The 19,753-nt window shown below is 35.1% G+C and overlaps 3 protein-coding genes across 4 annotated transcripts; 1 reads left to right on the top strand and 2 right to left on the bottom strand.

The window, feature by feature from the left end:
• Positions 1-1,437: 1,437 nt before the first annotated feature.
• Positions 1,438-6,472, top strand: LOC143461584 (GPI ethanolamine phosphate transferase 1-like). The gene is made up of 10 exons (XM_076959349.1): positions 1,438-2,320; positions 2,491-2,612; positions 2,707-2,805; positions 2,892-3,123; positions 3,295-3,425; positions 4,034-4,154; positions 4,256-5,616; positions 5,739-5,926; positions 5,995-6,126; positions 6,196-6,472. Exons 1-10 carry the CDS (start codon positions 2,094-2,096, stop codon positions 6,322-6,324), a joined length of 2,742 nt encoding a protein of 913 aa, XP_076815464.1. The 5' UTR covers positions 1,438-2,093; the 3' UTR covers positions 6,325-6,472.
• On the bottom strand, positions 6,373-10,271 carry LOC143461585 (tryptophan--tRNA ligase, cytoplasmic-like). The gene is made up of 10 exons (XM_076959350.1): positions 9,979-10,271; positions 9,654-9,771; positions 9,455-9,574; positions 9,138-9,320; positions 8,925-9,025; positions 8,560-8,672; positions 8,129-8,302; positions 7,871-8,011; positions 6,895-6,993; positions 6,373-6,805 (listed from the first exon to the last, which is right to left on the bottom strand). The coding sequence occupies exons 1-10, from the start codon at positions 10,118-10,120 to the stop codon at positions 6,632-6,634; spliced, it is 1,365 nt and encodes a 454-aa protein (XP_076815465.1). The 5' UTR covers positions 10,121-10,271; the 3' UTR covers positions 6,373-6,631.
• A 5,465-nt stretch (positions 10,272-15,736) lies between these two features.
• LOC143461582 (breast cancer metastasis-suppressor 1-like protein) lies at positions 15,737-19,395 on the bottom strand. 2 transcript variants are annotated; one of them, XM_076959347.1, is made up of 8 exons: positions 19,005-19,395; positions 18,627-18,745; positions 18,230-18,350; positions 17,578-17,664; positions 17,205-17,451; positions 16,802-16,906; positions 16,561-16,672; positions 15,737-16,312 (listed from the first exon to the last, which is right to left on the bottom strand). In XM_076959347.1, the coding sequence occupies exons 1-8, from the start codon at positions 19,335-19,337 to the stop codon at positions 16,195-16,197; spliced, it is 1,242 nt and encodes a 413-aa protein (XP_076815462.1). In that variant the 5' UTR covers positions 19,338-19,395; the 3' UTR covers positions 15,737-16,194. The 2 variants fall into 2 exon arrangements, with proteins under 2 accessions (XP_076815462.1, XP_076815463.1); XM_076959348.1 differs by having other exon boundaries at positions 17,578-17,670; positions 18,236-18,350.
• Between the last annotated feature and the right edge of the window lie 358 nt (positions 19,396-19,753).

The following is a 19,753-nucleotide window of genomic DNA, read 5'->3' as shown; positions in this document are numbered from 1 at the left end:
TTCACCGGAAAAACCATGTTTTTAAAGCTTTTTTCAGTTTCTTGTTAACCTAACTCAAATTTTATAACATAGTAATTTGAACCTAATCTAAAGCTACCTTCTAATCTAAATCTAACTCTAATAAAACCTTAACCAGCTAAAATCAACTTTTTGAATACCCAGTCTCCTAACCTAACTGCCTATCTTTAACAACAAGTTGCGCGACCTACATACATGAAATAGTCACTTTGTATAAATTAATGTCTATGACTGGTCCTTAGTGAGAATCCCTCTTCTCGGTAATCCCCCCTAATCGGTATATCAATGACATATGGCACCATTTGGTACCCCCATTCTGTACCTAACATTACCAATATATCTGCTCCGTGTTACGGCCACCATTTTTTGGGGGTGGCAAGATTTCAGGTAGAAGATTGATTTAGCTTACTACGTTATAACATTGAAGTTATGTTAACAAGAAACTTTAATAACCTAGCTTTGAACACATGGTTTTTCTGGTGAAATAGGCTTGTGGCAGCCTTATTTAAATTGATTTGGTACTTTGGTTATGGTCAATAAACTAGGGTTGGATTATCCGGATAGCGGTTAACCGGTTAACCGCAGGGTTTTTTTCTATCTGATATCCGGATATAAATCTGCCGGTTAACCGGTTAAAAGAGTATCGTTGCTAATGCGTTTTACACTTTTTAATAAGTTTGAACATTCTTTGTTACGTAGAGGCTGACTCCCGCTGAGCGCAATTAAACCTTTTTTCACACTTCTATTGTCTTATACCAGGGGTGGGCAACCTTTTTGAACCCGAGAGCCGCTTTGGTTGTTAAATTTTTACTGACGAGCCAAGTCATAAGAACTTATGACGTCATAAATAGTTATATCGTTTAATTTTTCCATATCTGCATTCTGCATTCCTCAATCGAAAAATATCATTAAATTTGAATAATTAACAACTTGTCATGAATGCTGGCCTAAATAAGGAAAAGAAAAAGAGAGAAACGTTCATAAACGGTAGTCTTGGTAGCCTATACAATTTCTTTGAAATTTTACGATTCGACTAGAAGAGCCACAAAAAACATGCCGGAGAGCCGCAGTTTGTCCACCCCTGTCTTATACTTTCAACTACGGTACTCGTAAAATGCACGAGTGAAATTTAGTATCACGTCACAAAGAAAGCATAATGAATGATTGAATGATGCATTGTGCTTTATAAGGAGGGCGTTGCAGAAGCAGTGAACATTAAATTTGCGTGATTTTTCTCGTATTCGCTCGTACTGCGCGTGTGCGTAGATCTGCAATAAAACTGTGTAATGATTTTACAATCCATTTTTCATGCAAACCTCGTGAAATCGATTGTTTCACTTAGCAGTTATCTAACCGGTTAGATAAATTCCAAATATACGGATATATCCGTTATCCGGATAGTAAAAATTATTGATATCCGAACTAACCCTACAATAAACCCTTTCCGAGTTGTGGCAAGATTTTTTTTTAAACTATATATACTTAACAATGGAAGTTGTCTGTCCACTTTGTTTTTTTTTAAATTACAAGGGTTCTGGGCATTGGATTGTAAAGATTTCACTCAGTTGAGTAGCATATGATTTCATTTAGGCTACGTAATAAAGAAAATTTTGAAAATATGTTGTCTGGTGTTTATTTTACAGTGGTTTGACACATTAGACTTTTTCGATATAATGACTAGGTCAGTGAATCATGTGTAAGGGTTTGCTTAGTATCTGCGGCACGTGTAAAAATTCAATCTGTATTTATTTGAAAGCTTTACTTGAAATGAAAAACAAAATTAGTTTATGTGACGTGCTGCAAATACCACGCAAACTCTTACACATTTTACCGAAAGTGTCCAATTTTTAATTGAAAAGTGGACACTTTTTATTTTTTGCTTGGTTTTAATATTCACAGTTTTACAGTCAAGATTACAATGTGTACGTCATCTACTGGTGTGAAAACACTAGTGGCTGAGAATGTTGAGGCTTGTATCTTTGAAGAACAAATTTTGGACCTTCCAGATTGCTTGTTTAAATTAAAATAGTAATTAGGTCATTTACGGGGGCTCAAAGACCCTAATATTGTTTGCCATGAATTATTTTGTTTTTATTGTGTTGAATATTCTGGTCCATACAATATTTTTTATGTCGATATTTGACATATATTTTACATCACCACTCGTGCACGGTATGAAAATTGTTTATCCCACTGCACAAACTCCTGCTAAACGTTTGGTGCTATTTGTTGCTGATGGACTTCGAGCTGACAAATTTTTTGAACTAGATGAACATGGTAAAACTAGAAGTCCATTTTTGAGGTAAGGTAATTAAAGAAGTTAGATACCAGGTATCATCTAGTTTTATTATTTAAAGGAAAAAAGCTAATGTTTAGTTAACATCTGTTTTTATGATTTGCTTGTCTATTTTAGTGTTATGTTTTGAGTTATTCTATAAATTCACACTTTTACTGTATAAACACTTGTTTAAGAAACATAATGATAAACAATGGAACATGGGGTGTCAGTCATACAAGAGTTCCAACAGAATCAAGGCCAGGTCATATTGCTTTGATTGCTGGGTTTTATGAAGATGTCAGTGCTATTATGAAAGGTTTGTTGCCACATTGGTTTCTGCTTTTGTAAATCAACATCAGTCAGCTCAGAAATTTTTATTTTGTGTGAGTAACTTATTTTCCAATTTCTAGGTTGGAAGGAAAATCTTGTGGAGTTTGACAGTGTATTTAACAGAAGCAGGAATACTTGGGCTTTTGGTAGTCCAGACATCCTCCCTATGTTTGCAAAAGGTGTGTTACAGAAGAACTCTATGTGTGTACCTCTTGTTTATATCACAATGTCCAATTCACAAAAGATTATGTAACACAATATTTAGGTTCTTCAGGATCACATGTGCATGTTCATTGCTATGATGGCAGCATTGAATCATTTGCTGGAAGTGATTCTTCAATTCTAGATGACTGGTCTTTTGATCATTTCAAAGCTATGTTGCGAAACACAGAGACTAATATGACATTAAACAAGTTACTGAAGCAAGACAAGATTATTTTCTTTCTCCATCTTTTGGGCTTGGACACAAATGGACATAGTCATAAACCAATGTCAAAGTAAAAATTTGCAGTATGCATTAAATCTTTGATCTTGTATCATTGTACATGGCAAAAAATAAACCTAAGTAAACCATATACACTCTAAGGTACGCATGGCTGCATTTATACTTATTGCTTAGTACATACAGTTAATGTGGAACATTGGCAAGTACAATTTTGCAAACACAGGGAGTATTTATCTAACATCAGAAAAGTAGATGAGGGAATCCAGCAGACGGTGATGTTGATTGACAAATTTTATTCTGATGATCAGAAAACAGCATATGTTTTCACATCTGACCATGGAATGACTGACTGGGGTAACATAAAGCAGAAAATATTTTATGTTATATTGTGTTTACACATTTATAACATATTCACAATCATATTTCATAATGAAGTTAATACTTTGTTATTTCATACTATCAGGTATTTCTAAATTGCGTGGAAATTCACAAACTCAAAGTTAATGGTACCTATTAAATTACTTTGAGCAGTCGAAAGTTTCAGTTATTTCAACTTTTTTAATTTAGTAGAAAGTATCCGTTAAAATAGGCTGTGCATTGCGCTGACATCTTGTTAACACCATTGTAGCAAAAAAAAACTTTGAAGCTTTTTATGTGCAAAAGGCCTAGAAGTCAAAAACACTTCAATTAAGTGATATTTTTATTTTAAGGGTCTTAGAGGTTTCAGGGACAGTTATTTACATGTATTTTAATGACCTTTTTGAGTTAATTGAACCTGACTTAAAGAGCTCTCAATGTACTCATAGTTTGTTTTTGCTAGATCTTAATTTGAAGTCAAAAACTATATACTGCATAAGATAGATCAGAATTTCAATAGTATACTACATCTATACAATCATGCACACTTTTTGATTTAGCAATAATATCACTGATCGATAACATAAAAGGATTGCATTGTTCAGGTTCACATGGGGCTGGTTTACCATCAGAAACGCTCACCCCCCTTGTTGTTTGGGGAGCTGGAGCAGGAAAACACCTCACTGTACCAAAAAATCTTGATAATGAAGCCATTGAACAAACAAGGTAGCCTACTTCGAATGATGGAAATTTTTCATTGTACTTTCGAAAATAAAGTTTGCCGAAAATTTGAAATATATTTTTCTCCTATATTTGTTTTTGATTAGAATGTGGGGTTTAACCCCTGAATATCGACAAGATGTTAATCAAGCCGACATTGCTCCTTTAATGGCAGTCCTGGTTGGCATCCCTATTCCAGTGAATTCTGTTGGATCCCTGCCAAGTGCTTACATCTCATCTAACAGAAACTTGATTGCAGAATCGATGTTGCAAAATGCGAAACAAATTGCTGAACAATTTTCCATAAAAATGAAGCTTACCAAAGAGAAGTCTGTATCAATGGTACCATTTAAGAAGCTTTCTCTGAGCGGCGTTGTTGACAGAGAAAGAAAAATTTCAGAGCTAATTAGACAGGGAGATTATGAAAAAGCAATACTGTTGAGTTATGACTTGATCGATCTAGCTTTAGAAGGATTGCAGTACTACCACACTTATCACCGAACATACCTTTATTTGTCCGTTCTGCTTAGTTTCGTGGGATGGATTTTTGTGTGTTTGTTGATTATGCTTCAGCAAGATGATTTAATTGTGGATCAAGTTAAAAAATTGAAGCCGTTGGCCAATGACAATACACAGAAGCGCCTTGTTATAGTATTTATGATACTTGGTGCCATAGTTGCAACAACCACATATTTACTGGACTTCACTGCATTTCACTTTATCTACTTCCTCCTGCCTTTATTTATATGGCACTTTATATTAAAGCATTATCATACATGGCAGGTATGTTTGAACGTTTTGACATTAAACGCTTCACTTCGTAAAAAACTTCTTTTTCATTGCACAATTGGTCTTGGAGGAATCTGGAGCTTGATTTTATCTTTCTTTTATCGGTTTGTACTTCTCATTGTGATTTTATTGGTTGTTGCGTTTGTGGCACATTATAATATTTCCTCCCAAACAAAACGCTTTTGGGCATCGGTAAGCATTATTTTGTGCGCATTTCCCTTGTTACCCGTGGTTGGTAGGTCGCCCAACCCATTCCTGGTGGTGTTAGGGGGCTTATTAGGATCGACATCTGCCTATTATGGACAAAGCTGGCTGCAAGTAAGATCCCAATATAATCTTCTATATATTCTACCTCTTTTGTCTGGTGTAGTTGCCTCGACAACATCATATCTATCTTCTAACTATGGTTACGTCATAACTCCTATTCACATCACAAGCTGGAGTATATTACTATTAGGCTGGGTTTTACCACTGACTACGTCAACTAACATTATAAACAGAATTTTGAGCATCTACACTTGTCAGTGTGCTTCGTACATATTAATTAGCTTGTCTTATGATGCTGTATTTTGTGTCGTGTTTTGTATTCTTCTCTGCATTTGGTTAAAACTTGAATACGAAATAGCTCACGTTGAAAGGCCTTTGGCTGCAATGGACTTTGTCGAAAAAACTTCAATCGGTGAGATATCGTTTAACAGTAACATGGATTAAAATGATTGGCCTATTGACATTTTTATTAATTAGTTCAGACAGTAAAGCTTTGACTACTGTGATGCATTTCACTCATGTTTTTGCTTTCAGGCTCGGAGCAGGATTTTAAAATGTCATTTCACACACTACGGAGAAGTTTTATCTTGGTCTTTTTCCTTGTACTCTCATTCTTTGGTGTAGGAAATATAGCAAGCATTAACAGTTTCGATGTTCAAGTAGTTTTGCCATTTATCACTGTGTTTCAACCATTTATAATGGGATCACTGCTGGCCTACAAGGTAAGTTTGTAATTACATCGATTTTAATTTCATTTAATTCAAAAATGTTCAAGGTTGTTTGGTTCTAGGTACTGCTGCCATACTTACTTGTTGCCTGCGCTTACTGTGGTATTTCCGTGGTAACAAAAACCAACCTCAACCAGCTCTGCTGCTTTGTGATTATAATCAGTGATGTAATGGGAATGCATTTCTTCTTCATGGTACGGGATTTTACAGAACGATTACGTTACTCGTTACTAGATTTCCTCAATGATCTTAATCCTTTTCAGGTGAAGGATTATGGATCCTGGCTAGATATTGGAACAAGCATTAGCCATTACGTTATCAATATGTCAATGACACTTTCACTGCTGTTCTTTTTTGCTGCAGCTAGATTCCTGACATCCCAGAAGTTATAGAATATTTTTTAATTAGTGGAATGATTGCAAATGACACAAAACTAGTGGTTGCACAAATTCACTGTTTATTTCAGTTTATTATTTTGTTATTAACCAAGATGTTTTGGATCATAAACACAACACAATGCGTTTGCCGTTGTGCCCACGACCTCTTATTGTATTATTGTTTATTTTACAAGCTAAATAAGCGACTTGGCCCTGGGCTTCACAATAAATAGTGCAGCGATAAACCTATGTACCAAAACACAAACCCTTTCCATTATAAGACATAACCTTCTGATAAAGGTTTAAAAACAAGACTGTCATGTCACGTAGTTTCCCTGGTAACTTTCAAATTTCCTATTTCATCTGTTGCTTCTTTCGTCTTAGGCGTCCCTTTTTTCTTTTTCTTCTTATCAGACCCTTTCGGAAGTGGAGGATATTTTTCACTACAAGCATACTTATCAGTCCTCCAGAAATAATTAATTACTTCTTCAGTCACCTGCAAAAGTTGTAACAAATAACAGCGATTGGGCAATTGTAAATACTATAGATGTCATGTTCTAGCTCTTTTTACAACTTGTTTCTGACCTTGGCTCTTTCGGCTTGATGATGACCAACCAGTTCTTGCAATATTTTTATCAATTTTTGTTTCAACTCACCAGTCAGAAGAGCCCCGCTTGAATAATCCTGGAAATAAACAGTATGCCAAACTGAAATTAATTAATTTAGATCAGTGGTTCCTAAAGTGGTCGCCAGCGCACAAGAACAGGATGACGAGGTGACTTTGTCATTTTTTGCTTCAAAAAAAAAAACAACGAAGTAGAAAGATGACTGTAGGAGCTCTGTGATAGATAATGTGGTAATTCTTGTTGGCAACGTTGCATTACAGATTGATTTGTTTTTGAATAGTGAATGTTCAATAAGACTGGTGTGTATGACATAACAAAAGCTTTGTTAGACTTAGTGGATGGTGTAACAATGCTTGCTACCTAGTTTTGATTTGATGGCAGGAGTTGGGCTTGTAAATGTTCCATTTAGTCGCTTGTTGATGTAACTAAATGAAAAGCATTTACACATTTCGAAAGAGGAAAGTCTTAGTCTCTCTACAAATCCTAGAAACCGGCATGCTTTGGCAAGCAGTAAGTTTCATTGTTTTCCGTACTAGTGATTGGCGATTTAACAATGTCGTACATGCAGGAAAAATAATGAAGCACTTTACTGGCTTACGGTGCATTTCAACATTTCATTGACGACTTGAAATTTTTGGATTTAATTCTGTTTTAGAAAGGATTTTAAATTTTAGTTTCAGAAAAAAACTTCCCATGATGTACAACACTAATTACAGGAATATATATATATACTGTATAATCTCCTCAATATCACCTCGCTCAAACTTTCTGGTTTAACTCAAAGCAACTCTATGGTTCTAAAGTAAAACATTAATTATTCTTACTCTTGTACCTCAAAATTTGGACAAATCATTAATGAAACACAATTAAGATAGAACAAGATAAATTGTAAAAAACAAAACTATCTAAGCAATAGCATAAGTGTTACTTCTCACCTTTCTTATCTGTTCCAACTCATCATCGTCATCAAGAAAAAATTGAAGATACTGAAATGATACATCTACCTCACAATCACCTCCGTATTTCCGATGTTCTTCTATAGTATCACGGCCACCAGAAAATGCATACTTATTTATCTGAACATACATAAAGTGTAAAAAAACATACAAAATATCACGTTCAAATTGTAAGAATTCTTCACAGTTTGAAGATAATTAAGATTCATCATTTTATAACGAAAGTGGATTCATTACTTTTTTTTTGATTTGTGCCAAAGTATCTGTTAGAAAAACTGATGATGTAGGATCACTGGCACTCATCTTAGTTTGCGCTCCTTGTAGTGCAGGGAAAAATACTGAGTGCATAAGTGCAGGTTTGGAAAGGTGTAAACGAGGAGCAACATCTCTAGTCATACGAAAGTAAGGATCCTGAAAAACAGAAAGAGAGCAACCATGAAAAGGACATATGTAGTTGTTTTAAATGCAATTAATATAATGAGCTGACATTATCTGACAAACTTGTAACAATTTCGCTACACAAAATGTAGCATCAAAAAATTTGGTGATAATTTTAATAACAATTTTGACAATTGGGTAAGTATTGGAAACAGAATTCAATTAAAACAAATTCAATTGCTAAAATTGTGAAGCTTAATTATCCTGCATGTATTGAATAAACTTATAACCTGATCTATTGCACATGGAATCAAACAAGGAATATCAGTCCTCCCATTGAATATATGTGGGAAACTTGAAGAAAATGACGGTGCAGCCTGGATTGCTGGAAAGCTTATTTTACCTGAAAATGTTGTTAGTGTTAAATGAAGAAATTGCGCATGAGAAAAAGATGCAAATGATTAAGGAACACATAATACGAAATATTAATAAATTTTAAAGTAAATAATAAATATAGAAGTTCTATTCTATTATACGTTCTATTATAGAACGTTTGGGTAAAGACATTGCTTTACTTAGCTACAGCCGATTTTACAAAAATGAACTTGAAAGCTTGCTTATAAACACATGTTACCAATTGACATACATCACATACCTATACAATCACTGTCTCCAAAACCAAATATTCCTTTGACTTGATTAAAAGTAACTAATTTTTCAATTCTTTTCATGTTCCAGTAAAATTCCTTGCAAGACCTGATGAAATATAGTAAGTGTATAAAAAGTTATCCATGATTGTGGAATGATTTTGCAATTATCAACATGGTCTCAGTGAACATAGAAACTATACATATATCACAATAGTTACCCAATATAACTCAGGTCCGAAAAAATAAAAGTTTTCTCTGGATCAAATCCACAAGCAATTATGTCTTTTGTGTTCTCCCTCGATAGTCCAAAACACTCTTCAAGTTGGAGGTCTTTCCACAAAAATTTCTCATCATCGGTCAGCTGAATGACAACTGGAACATCGAATAATTTCTGAAGGTACCTGCAATATAGATGTTATTGTTTTCATTTATCTGTATAAAGTGTTAAATATGCCTAAACAATATAAATGAACAGCTCAAACATTTATAACTTAAAAGTACGTGAATTAAATTGGTTGCAGAAAGAAAAAATTACCTGGTAGTCATAAACGGTATCAAGTGACCCATATGCATGGCAGCAGAAGATGGTCCACGACCCGTGTACAAGTAAAAATGTTTTCCCTGTTCATGCAATGAAAGAATGTGATCTAGATCTCTGCATAAAATGATAGTGATCGATAAGCTTAAAATCACACTAAAAATACATTTTATAATTCCTAACAAAAAATACCTACCTATGAGAAAAAAAGAGTCCTCTTTTAATGAAGGGATGAACTTTTTGACCCCGACTAGCTGCTATCTTTTCAAATCGGTTTAGCAAACTTTCATCTATTTTACTACTTCCGAACCGCTCTGCATAAAAAATAGGTACGATATATTAACTTATCTTGCAGCTAAACTAAATATGATGAAATATGTTTTAAACCAATTTGCAAAATTATGGCCTAAAATTAAACTAGGCCTGTGAATAGCTAGGTAGAAAACTTTTAATTATATGGATGATATTTACATGAAGAAAACACACACACATCCTGAAACATAGTTAGTCAGAAAACTCACTAATCAGTTTATCATAATCAACTCCTTTTGCATTGCTGGACTGGACAGTCCATGGATCAACAATGTCTTCTACGTTTTCATCATTAACTTCATTCACAGTGTCCATGGAGTCTGTAATTTGAACTGTTGGACCACCACTCATGACTTTTAATTGTTGCTCAAAGATATATGGAAAGTTTTTACAGCAGCTCAAATGGGATTAATTACAGTCCAAGTTAAACTTTCCACTGCCTGCTGGTCTGGTAAATATAGTTACAAAGTAAAATACATCAGCAGGCTATATCCTATAACAAACAACAAATATCATTTATATGCATTGTCTTTACAAAAGTATAAATTATTTCAAAGAAGTTGTGTAACTTGCGTAATATGCTTTTTGGTAGCCATTTGATCAAGCTTTGCAGATGTGGGAAAAAATAACAAAATGAATTAAAATTTCGCTCAACTTTTAACAGTGCTAGTTTTGATTTTGAATAGTTTTGTATTTGATATTGAAAATTCTATAGAACTTTTCAAAAGTGGTTACATTTCTACTTGACAATGAGCAAAAAATAAATAAGAAAGTTATTTATTGTAAACTTTTAGTAAAAATTGCTGATTTTATTGGTATTCAAATAATAAAAATGGAACACTAGGTCTTTCTCACCCTTGTTTCCATGTAATGCTAAAAACCAACAAATCCGAAAAAAACAATTTATTTCGAAGTAGGAAAACAGTGCCATGACATAACTTATTTCAAATAAATTTGAAACATTTACAACAGGGTTTCACGACCAAGGGCAGTCGCACACCCAGTTTCAGGGATGCAAAAAAAACTTTTAGGAGATGCAAGACCTGTGGAAAGGTAAGGGTTTGTTTGAATCCTTTCAAAGTACAATATTTACTGGAACACATTTAGCAATAAAAAAGGGGTCTAGTGCAGAAGTGCACAACTGCGTGATGCATTTATACATTAGGCCTCTGCTACCCAAACTGTGATGTCATTGGGTCATGCACTTCTGCACTAGACCCATTAACAGTCTGTCCGAACTTAACACGGTATATACTGGTTGCAAGGATTAGTTAAGTAAATGTTGTTTTATAACTGTTTGACGAAACGTAAATTATTATATATAAGAAAAGGTTTGAGCATGATATTTGGTTCAACAAGTTATGTATTGATTTAGAAGCTTTAACTTCCTAATTCCTCGCATTCCTGGAAAACTTTAATGTGTTGTCACACACATTGTTGTCAGACCCCTGTTAACTTTGTGTTATAGTGTACATGAAATACATAGGCCTAAGCGAATCAGCGGGCACTTTGGCCTCTTACCCTCTTGCCACAAGCAGCTCACCATACACCAGATTTTTATCTGTGCGTTGTATTTGTAGTTACTAGTAACTGATGCGGTTGCTTAACTTATCCCCATTTCACGTCTGCAAAATCACCACAGACTAGTACAAAATCATTGCACGGCAGGTTCGTATGTAACCTGGAAGAGAACTTCAACCTGCGCAACTAACCAGAGGAGACGGGGTTGTAACCAAAACAGCGGGCGCTATTGTTAAATAGCAGCCTGCTGCTGCTTGCTGCTTGCTGCTAAAATTCACTGACATCTTTTGGTGGCGTAACAACAAGGCGCAGTGTTTTGTTTAAACACAGTTTTTCAACAAAGTGAGCTACTGATGTGGATTCTTTCAAGAAAAGCGTACATTGACTTTTAGAAAAGACTATATTTTAAAATTAGTTGTGTGGGTGAAGATAGCGTAATTTATGTTCACGTCACGAACACTCTTCATATAAACAAACAGTCCAGCATCCATTTCAGCAGCAATCAATAAAATACTTAGCAATCACAGTCTCCTGTTCATTATGTCACCGATAGTAGCTAGGCTCTATGTCCCCAACAGCAGCCTGTCAATTACAAAGCAGCAAACAACAACAGGGTGCTACACAAGCAATCACAGTTCACTGTTGATTACCTCATAAACAGCAGCCTAACCTCACATATCACCAACAGCAGCCTGTCAGTTACTGACCAGTAAACAATACCAGGGTGCTGTATTTGAAAACAGCAGGCTGCTGTACAAAAATAACATCTTTCTTTTTGATTACCACCAGGCTGCCTATCTAAATCACTAATCTGCAACTACATGACGTCACTAAACCAAACCGATTACCAGCCACGTGACATCAGCAATTGCAGGGCGCTACTAAAAATCAACAGGTGGCAATTGGTGACGTCACGTGAAAATTTAGCATGTGCTCAGTAAAAACTGTTATTGGATCAGAGAGAGACATTACAAGCAAAGAACACGGATGCGTTTTAATTCCGCCTGGATATGGTACTATGTTCCCATAACACCGAGGCTTCAAGGCGCCAAGTTAGATGATGAAATATTTCGCCACATAACTGGCAAACATACAGAATACCAGCGACTATAATGTCCTTCGAGAATACTTTGCCTCTGTCCTCTCACAATATCAAGTCTATAAAAGACTTTGTGAGTTGCTGTCTGAGTGGCAATATTATTTCAATCGCCTATACTTAACAATGGAAATTACAATATTTTAAACTTTTCTCTAAATTGAAGGAAAAATAATAAGCTTCTCTTACGCGCTGTTAATACCACGCAGACTCTTACGCCTTTTACATATCATTTGCTTTGCTGACCACGTACGCCGTTTGCATTATATATTACACTTAGTACCGTGTCTATCTAAGCATGTCATTTTCACATCGCCTCTTTTTATGATATTGTGGCGTTTAGCGCCGCCGGCTCGCAGTCACCACTTGCAAAACGAAAATTTCCTTTTAAAACAGTGGTTCTCAATCTTTGTTTTGCATTGAAATCTATATGTTTTTTAAAACCAATTTGTAGTGTATCTTCAATCTTAGACTTGTGACGCTCGGAAAGGTTTGACTCAGTGATGACGAGTAAGGAAGGTTGTGTTTGTTCCCAGTGAGCACGTGTTGTCCCAAGGCCGGCGTAGCCTATTTGTAAACAATTCAGACTCATTGAAACCCAACTTGTATTGTCGTGCTACAATACTAGATCTCGTCTTCCCGAACGACAAGTACGCACACATACATACTGTACAAGAACGAGCAAAACCACGCATATCACTGTCCAAACGATATGTCCAAAATGATGGGCACAGAGTCACCGGGTGGTGGCAGCCACAGACCTTCTAATTCTTTGGCACTCACTCACTGCATGAATTAATTAAAAACGTAATGCGATAAATAGTTGTTAGAAATGCGCCATAATTAGTCTTATACGCGTGATTATTTCGTCGCTGGTTTGCAAGTTAAGGAAGCGTTACAGAAAATAAAACAGAAAAGTGAAAACTTTAGCGGAATTATCATCAAATATAAAGCTCAACTTGTGAAAAACAGAACTTTATTTTCTTCATCAGGGCAACCCGTTGAAGATCATGATGATTATATTTGATGATTGTTATGCATGGTGCCAACGATAGTACATTTAGCGGAATTAGTTTGTCACAATAACAACTCTGACGTCACCTTGGCTACAACCCAAAACACCATGTTAGCTAAAACACTACGGATTACTAACGGTGTGTTTCATCCAGTGTTGTTACAGCAACAAGGATATTTTCCCTTGCCGATAAACAGCAATGGCAGTTTAATAGAACTGCTTGCATTGGAACAAGCATTAATTGTCACACGCTCCTTAGCTTTTTTGGTTCCAGATGAATCACTGTCGATCGTAGTCAAAGTGAGTCTAGGAAACACTTTATAAATGAGACCAGTCTCATCACAATTAAAAATTTGATCCAAGGAATAACCATAGGTAAGTTTATTGAAGGAACTGATAAACTCGTCAGCGGAAATAGTGTCGGCGCTTACTTTCTTTCCCAAAAGACTTCTGATATCAAAGCGATGGCAAAAGCGCCATCGGAAACCATAATTTGCGTTAAAAAGTTTAGGATTCTCAGCATAGAGAAGGCTGTGAAATGTAGTGGCCTTTTCTGCTAGAATCGCACCAGTTACTGGAAATCCTCTTTCATGTTGCTGTCCAAACCACATACAAAGAGCTCTGTCAAAATTATGATACATTCCAACTTTCATAGCTTTGGTGGCTAAAACAGACTTTGATATTCCTAACTTACATTTTGCCATTTTAAAATTCCTTTTTTCGCTCTTGCATGTGTCATTAACAGTTGACTTTCCGATATAGTATTTTAACATAATATCTGTTTTTATAAATTTTCTCCCATACCATATCACACACCTTCAGCTTGTCTTCAACAGATAACACCACTCTTTTACGTTTAATCTAGATTCTAGAATAGGATGCCATCTTAAAATCGCAAGATACAGTTTAGGATGCAGTTTGTGACAATGAACTGCAAGCACAGTAACATTAATGAAAATAGGCTATACTGTATCAGACATACTGCTTCCTGTGAACTACAACTGTAGGGCTATAGCTGCGCAAGGATTCACACACAGGCCTAGTTAGTTGTACTGTATTGTTGCCTCATAAAGCCACATCAGGCGACTGGATAATAGAATGCCTGTTGAACGAGGATCTTTAGATAACTTCAAGCGGGGAAGTGGTGTATTGTGGTATTTGCAGCTTATTTCATTGATGTAACTGCAACAGAGACTGTACACGCTTTATAGACCGTTATTATTTGATATAAGTTACACAGAGGTCGGGAACCTATGGCTCGCGAGCCAGATGTAGCGGTTTTGATGACGGCATCTGGCATTTCTTAGCACGATTGTTACGAATAATACGTTTTCTGTAATTGTAAGTCGCATTAACAGTATGAAGCATGTTATTAAAGAGTAAATTCAGACATTTACCATTATCTAAAATTGTTGGTTTTGCTTAGTTGCATTAAGTGTTGAAAAATATTACATAGCTCTCACGGAAATACAATTACAAATATGTAGCTTACATGGCTCCCTTACCCAAAAAGGTTCCCGACCCCTGCGTTACAGTATCCTTTTTTCGTCAAGCCACTTAATAAATATGTTGAAATTGGCCATATTTTCCAAAACGTTCACAGCACACTTGCAAAGCTCTTACGACGCATAGTTTGAGAACTATTCCTGTAAAATCTCGCACCTCTCGACGCATTCCTAAAGCTTAATTAATATTGGCTTGCTTGTACTGTAGGCCTACCGCACAAGACAGAATTCCATATGATACCTTTGTCTGTATAAACGTTTTTGTCGAGCATTTATGTAATTGAAGGCGTTGGTTCTGAGACGTTATATGTGTCACATCTGTGCGACCACCAATCATAGTGAAAATGCAGAAACATAGTTCTGCTATTAACATGGTTGCCATCGGTCTGGGCTCAAAAACTAAGGACGACTAGGATACGAAAGAAGAATACTAACTTAAACAGTGCACAACAGGAGAAGGCAATAAATGTTCCTAAAAAAATTAAAAAAAAAACGAAACACTATTTTCATGTTCATAATTTTGGTATCTCTTTGGTACAAAATGGTGTCGACATGCCCAAAATAGGAATCTCGGCCTTAAAAATAAGAAAAAAATAAGGACGTAAGTGTAATTAAGTACATTTCTCAGAAACTAGGACGGTATGGCAACCCTGCCTATGAGTCATAATAAATATCAAACATTGCCGCAGTTCTATGGACAGGTTTCATATGCAGTTATGGAAGAAGTGCATATTAGGATTTATTAGCTCGAAATCAACGAAGAAAAGTCGATTGACTTAACTTCGTACTTCTGACAATATCACTATCAATGCTTCATTATTAGTCGTTGCTTCTCAATATGCACAAAACTAATGTATTAGCATAATGAACGAAAATTACAATCATAATGTAAAACCTACAACTAGCAGAGAAATCGTTACCCTTGAAAACTCTTACTTTCAATTGCGGGCTATTGAGCTTGTTACGCGTTATAACAAGCCAGGTATGAATATTATGAATCTTGGAACAAAACCAGAACTAGTACTGCAATGCCACAATACCAGTACCGAAGCATCGATATTTGACAAAATGTGACATTAATCAAGCAAAACAATGACTGGCAGGTCTCATTTTTAAAACAAAATGTGTATTTTACTCCATCTTATTTTTATGCAAAAAGCAAATTGCTAATGTTACAAAATCTATCAGCATCTTTTCTTCAGTACAAAAATTGTCAAGTTTTTTGGGCAGTGGCAAAAATATGAAGATAGTCTGGAACTCAACAAACCAGATGAGTAAGACTTTAGTGCTATCTGTGATGCAATGTGTATCTTCCGCGCTGCAAGTCATGGGCATAAAACTTTGACTTCGTGCCATTATTTTCTTGAACCAAAACTTCTGTTGCATTTAGGCTAGCAATAGTTCCACTGAAAACAAACAAGCAAAATAAATGTCAATGCTACAGAATCGAGTTCATGAAAATAAAGTTGAATCGACAGCAAACAAAAAACAAAAAACGCAATTATGCTGTTACGTAATTCAAAGGTAACAATAATATGACTGAAGAAGAATAACATTAAATGATCCAATGTGGTGTCAATCTGTAAACCACCATGTATGAAGTATTAATAATTAATATGAAATTGACATATATCACTAACAATTGCTTGCTTACAACGTAACTCTTTCTCCACGACTTCTAATAACTACATTTTGGCCTTTCAAAAAAGGTTTTCCTCCAAACAAAAACTTGCCGTCTTCAAACCGACAGAGTCGTTTCTTAAAACCTGGAACATTTAAATGAAAAATATTACACGGTTAATCTACTTAACGTTTGAATTTTAAAACAAATTTTCTTACAATGATCTGTGTGTGAAAAAAAAAATAATAGTACATACGAAGCTACAAAATCTCACCAGTTTTAAAATGGGACCTTCTTTGGCTAACAGTCACCGCCCGTTTGATAGCAGCCCAGTCATCCATAATATCATTGTCTCGTAGCATGTACACAACATATGGGCGTTTATAAAAAGAGTTCATTAAGAATCAAAACATCAATATAATAACTAAACTTTTCACTATATAAATAACCAAATCTCACTGGTTACATATTCTAATCAGCTGAAGGCCTTCCATAATGCTGCCCTGTTAAAAATTAATATACTGTATCTCAAAATTACATTAAAAATCATTATTGAATGGTCTGGTTCAGTACAGTCAACAGACAGATTCAATTCAATTTATTGAATTTCAAGAACCTATGAATGACCTTCTTTTAAATAAGCCCGACATATAGAATGTTGAAATACAAAAGGATATCTGTAACGGTGACCGGTTTCTTCTTTCTTTTAATTGAACCGAAGCTAAAAAGCTGCACATTATCTTCTTTTCGTTTCTTGCCCTTTCCTCTATTGCTAGTAGTATCACCAGATATAACGCTGTCATTGCTGAGAGTATCAGTCCATAATTCATTGCTAAAATCGACATTGTCACGGTCTTCTTCGAGTCGATGTATTTTTTCATCCAGATCACTTTGTATTTTGCCAATCAACATTTCTCTTTCATTCTGAAAATCAGAAAAAAATTGAAAAATTATAATTAAAACAAGCATTAAGATGGACCTTTGTTTTTGTTATGTTGGATAAAAAACCGATATGAATAATCATGAAACTATGTCAGGTTTGCAACTCACACTATGATGTTGGGTGTTGGCATGCTTTTCTGCTTCCAAAACCGTATGGAGAGAACTAATCCGTAAATCTCGTAGGATACTCGCTACCTGAAAGTGACAAAATATGATGAAAAAATAACCGTTTCTTCACCTGAATTTGTCATATATCACAAGCATACTTTGTAGTTCTGTTTGACTGGACATAAATTAAAATGTGTTTACCAGTAATATTGTTAAGTCTATTACTATTAATCAATTATTAAGTACATAGTGGTTAATACCAAGGAATAAAGATGTTATTTCTTGAGAAATGCACTAAAAATAAATACAAGAGCCAAGAAATTAGCAACCATTTTATTCACCAACCATTATGTTAACTCATTTCAAGTATATGCTTAATTTATTTTCAACGCGATGCGAGCAACCTAAACAATCCATTATATCTAAGAGCTTATGAACCCATGAGAAAAAAGGCCAAAAAAGTTTGCAAAGAAAAAATATTGCTAATAAAGAAAGCCCTTGTGTTTTTTCTCTGAATTTTCCCCCAATGTTTTGCAATTCCCAACATTTTGCTCCTTAACCCTAAAAACAGTAATTAGCAAAACCCAACAATGGCCTACGATCAACACAAAGACATCACATCGGTATCACTTGCAAAAATCTCACAAAATACCTGCAGTCGGATCTGCTTTTGTTGCTGTAATGCCTGTAATTGTTGAAGATATTCCGGTGCTGTTTCAGCTTCAACTCCTTCAAGACGCTTCGTGATCTGAGTATACCGCTCCTTAAACAATCTGCAATAAACATTCACGGATTTGACAAACTATACATCAGAGTTGAATATACATAAAGTTTCAAGGACTATACAAAAGTTATCAGACTTAACAGTGACAAGGTTGAAAGCTTTATACGACACACTTGGCTTCACTAATCATTAGCCTTGGTGAGCAGATGATTCATAATAAATAGCACAGAACAGCAAAGGCTGATAACTTGTTCCTTTGGCAAGTTAAACCAGGTTTGCTCATACAAAAAAGTTTGAAATGATAATGTAAAAACTAATATCTTACTGCTCACGAAGGTCGACAAATTGTTTTTCAATTGTAGACATTTCATGAATACAGTGTGTCCTTCTCTTGGCACACGCTTCTTCATCCAGTTCTGAACTTTCAGCTTCTGATTGATCCTCCTTATGGTAACAATCAAAATATTCAATGTTATCAGGTCCTGGCTATGGTATTTATTATGCCAGAAATATTGACTACTACGTTGAAAAACTTGGTGTTCTGGGGAAAGAAATTGCCAGCTCCATAATTATTATATGTATTAAATATCAGAGTGCTTTCAGCTTGACTTTTTAAATAGCCTTGAAGAAGTCAGATAGCCATTAAAAATGAAACTTCAAAACAGGTAAAAACACAAAACTTAAACTAACTTGATACACTCACCTCACTTTCGGATGATGAACTTGATGATAAAGTTGGAGATGAGTTTTCATTACAACATGGGCCATGAGAAGTCCCAATATTGTCAGATTTATCTTCAGTGTTCAATTTCAATTCACTGATATTACTGATTTTTGTCCACTGTTCTTTTACAATTTGAGATTCATTAAAATCAGTTGCAGCTTCGGGTAGTGTGGTTAATATTTGTGACACTTCATCTGTCACAGATTTATCAGAAAATGGGATGATTTCTTTTTTGACGAGAGCATTACCTACTTTATTTATTTGTGAATGAACTTCATTCTGCACGTTATTATCCATTGCCTCACATTGCATGTCAGCTTACAACTCTACATGTTTATCCCTAGAAAAGACTTAATGTAAATACACACATATGAATACACAATTTTTTGTAACCATGATGGTAGCATACTGACAACCAATTTTACATTTGAAAAAGACATTATGAAACATACTTCACCACTAGATCACCTTGTTCCAGAATCAAGATGACAGTTCAGTGAATATCCTTCAACCTTTTATTGGATGCTCCCCGAACGGTTATTACTATTGACCAAAAAAAAATGCAGAAAAAAGTGTTTGATGCCATTGTTCACAGTTTTGTGTTAACATAGCTTAACATTATAATGTAGCAGTCTAAACCTAAATTTTCTTTCTAATCTAAATCTAGCTTCAACTAAACCCTAATTAGCTTAAATTGGCTTTTTGCATACCTATTCTCCTAACCTAGC

Source organism: Clavelina lepadiformis, chromosome 6, assembly GCF_947623445.1.
Source record: "Clavelina lepadiformis chromosome 6, kaClaLepa1.1, whole genome shotgun sequence".
In the NCBI taxonomy this organism is placed as follows: domain Eukaryota; kingdom Metazoa; phylum Chordata; class Ascidiacea; order Aplousobranchia; family Clavelinidae; genus Clavelina; species Clavelina lepadiformis.
Note: the sequence above shows the minus strand (reverse complement) of the source record. Positions and strands in the feature narration are given on the sequence as shown.

What these genes read in the sequence shown, in the direction of transcription:
- LOC143461584 (XM_076959349.1), top strand. Translation starts at nt 2,094, where the DNA reads ATGAATTATTTTGTTTTTATTGTGTTGAATATTCTGGTCCATACAATA. An exon ending in ACTAGAAGTCCATTTTTGAG is followed by an intron (nt 2,321 to 2,490) that starts GTAAGGTAATTA and finishes CACTTGTTTAAG; the next exon opens with AAACATAATGATAAACAATG. An exon ending in AGTCATAAACCAATGTCAAA is followed by an intron (nt 3,124 to 3,294) that starts GTAAAAATTTGC and finishes TTGCAAACACAG; the next exon opens with GGAGTATTTATCTAACATCA.
- LOC143461585 (XM_076959350.1), bottom strand. Translation starts at nt 10,120, where the DNA reads ATGAGTGGTGGTCCAACAGTTCAAATTACAGACTCCATGGACACTGTG. An exon ending in TGATTATGATAAACTGATTA is followed by an intron (nt 9,772 to 9,978) that starts GTGAGTTTTCTG and finishes TTTTTTATGCAG; the next exon opens with AGCGGTTCGGAAGTAGTAAA. An exon ending in ATACCGTTTATGACTACCAG is followed by an intron (nt 9,321 to 9,454) that starts GTAATTTTTTCT and finishes TCTATATTGCAG; the next exon opens with GTACCTTCAGAAATTATTCG.
- LOC143461582 (XM_076959347.1), bottom strand. Translation starts at nt 19,337, where the DNA reads ATGCAATGTGAGGCAATGGATAATAACGTGCAGAATGAAGTTCATTCA. An exon ending in GTTCATCATCCGAAAGTGAG is followed by an intron (nt 18,746 to 19,004) that starts GTGAGTGTATCA and finishes TGTTACCATAAG; the next exon opens with GAGGATCAATCAGAAGCTGA. An exon ending in CGTGGAGAAAGAGTTACGTT is followed by an intron (nt 16,313 to 16,560) that starts GTAAGCAAGCAA and finishes GTTTGTTTTCAG; the next exon opens with TGGAACTATTGCTAGCCTAA.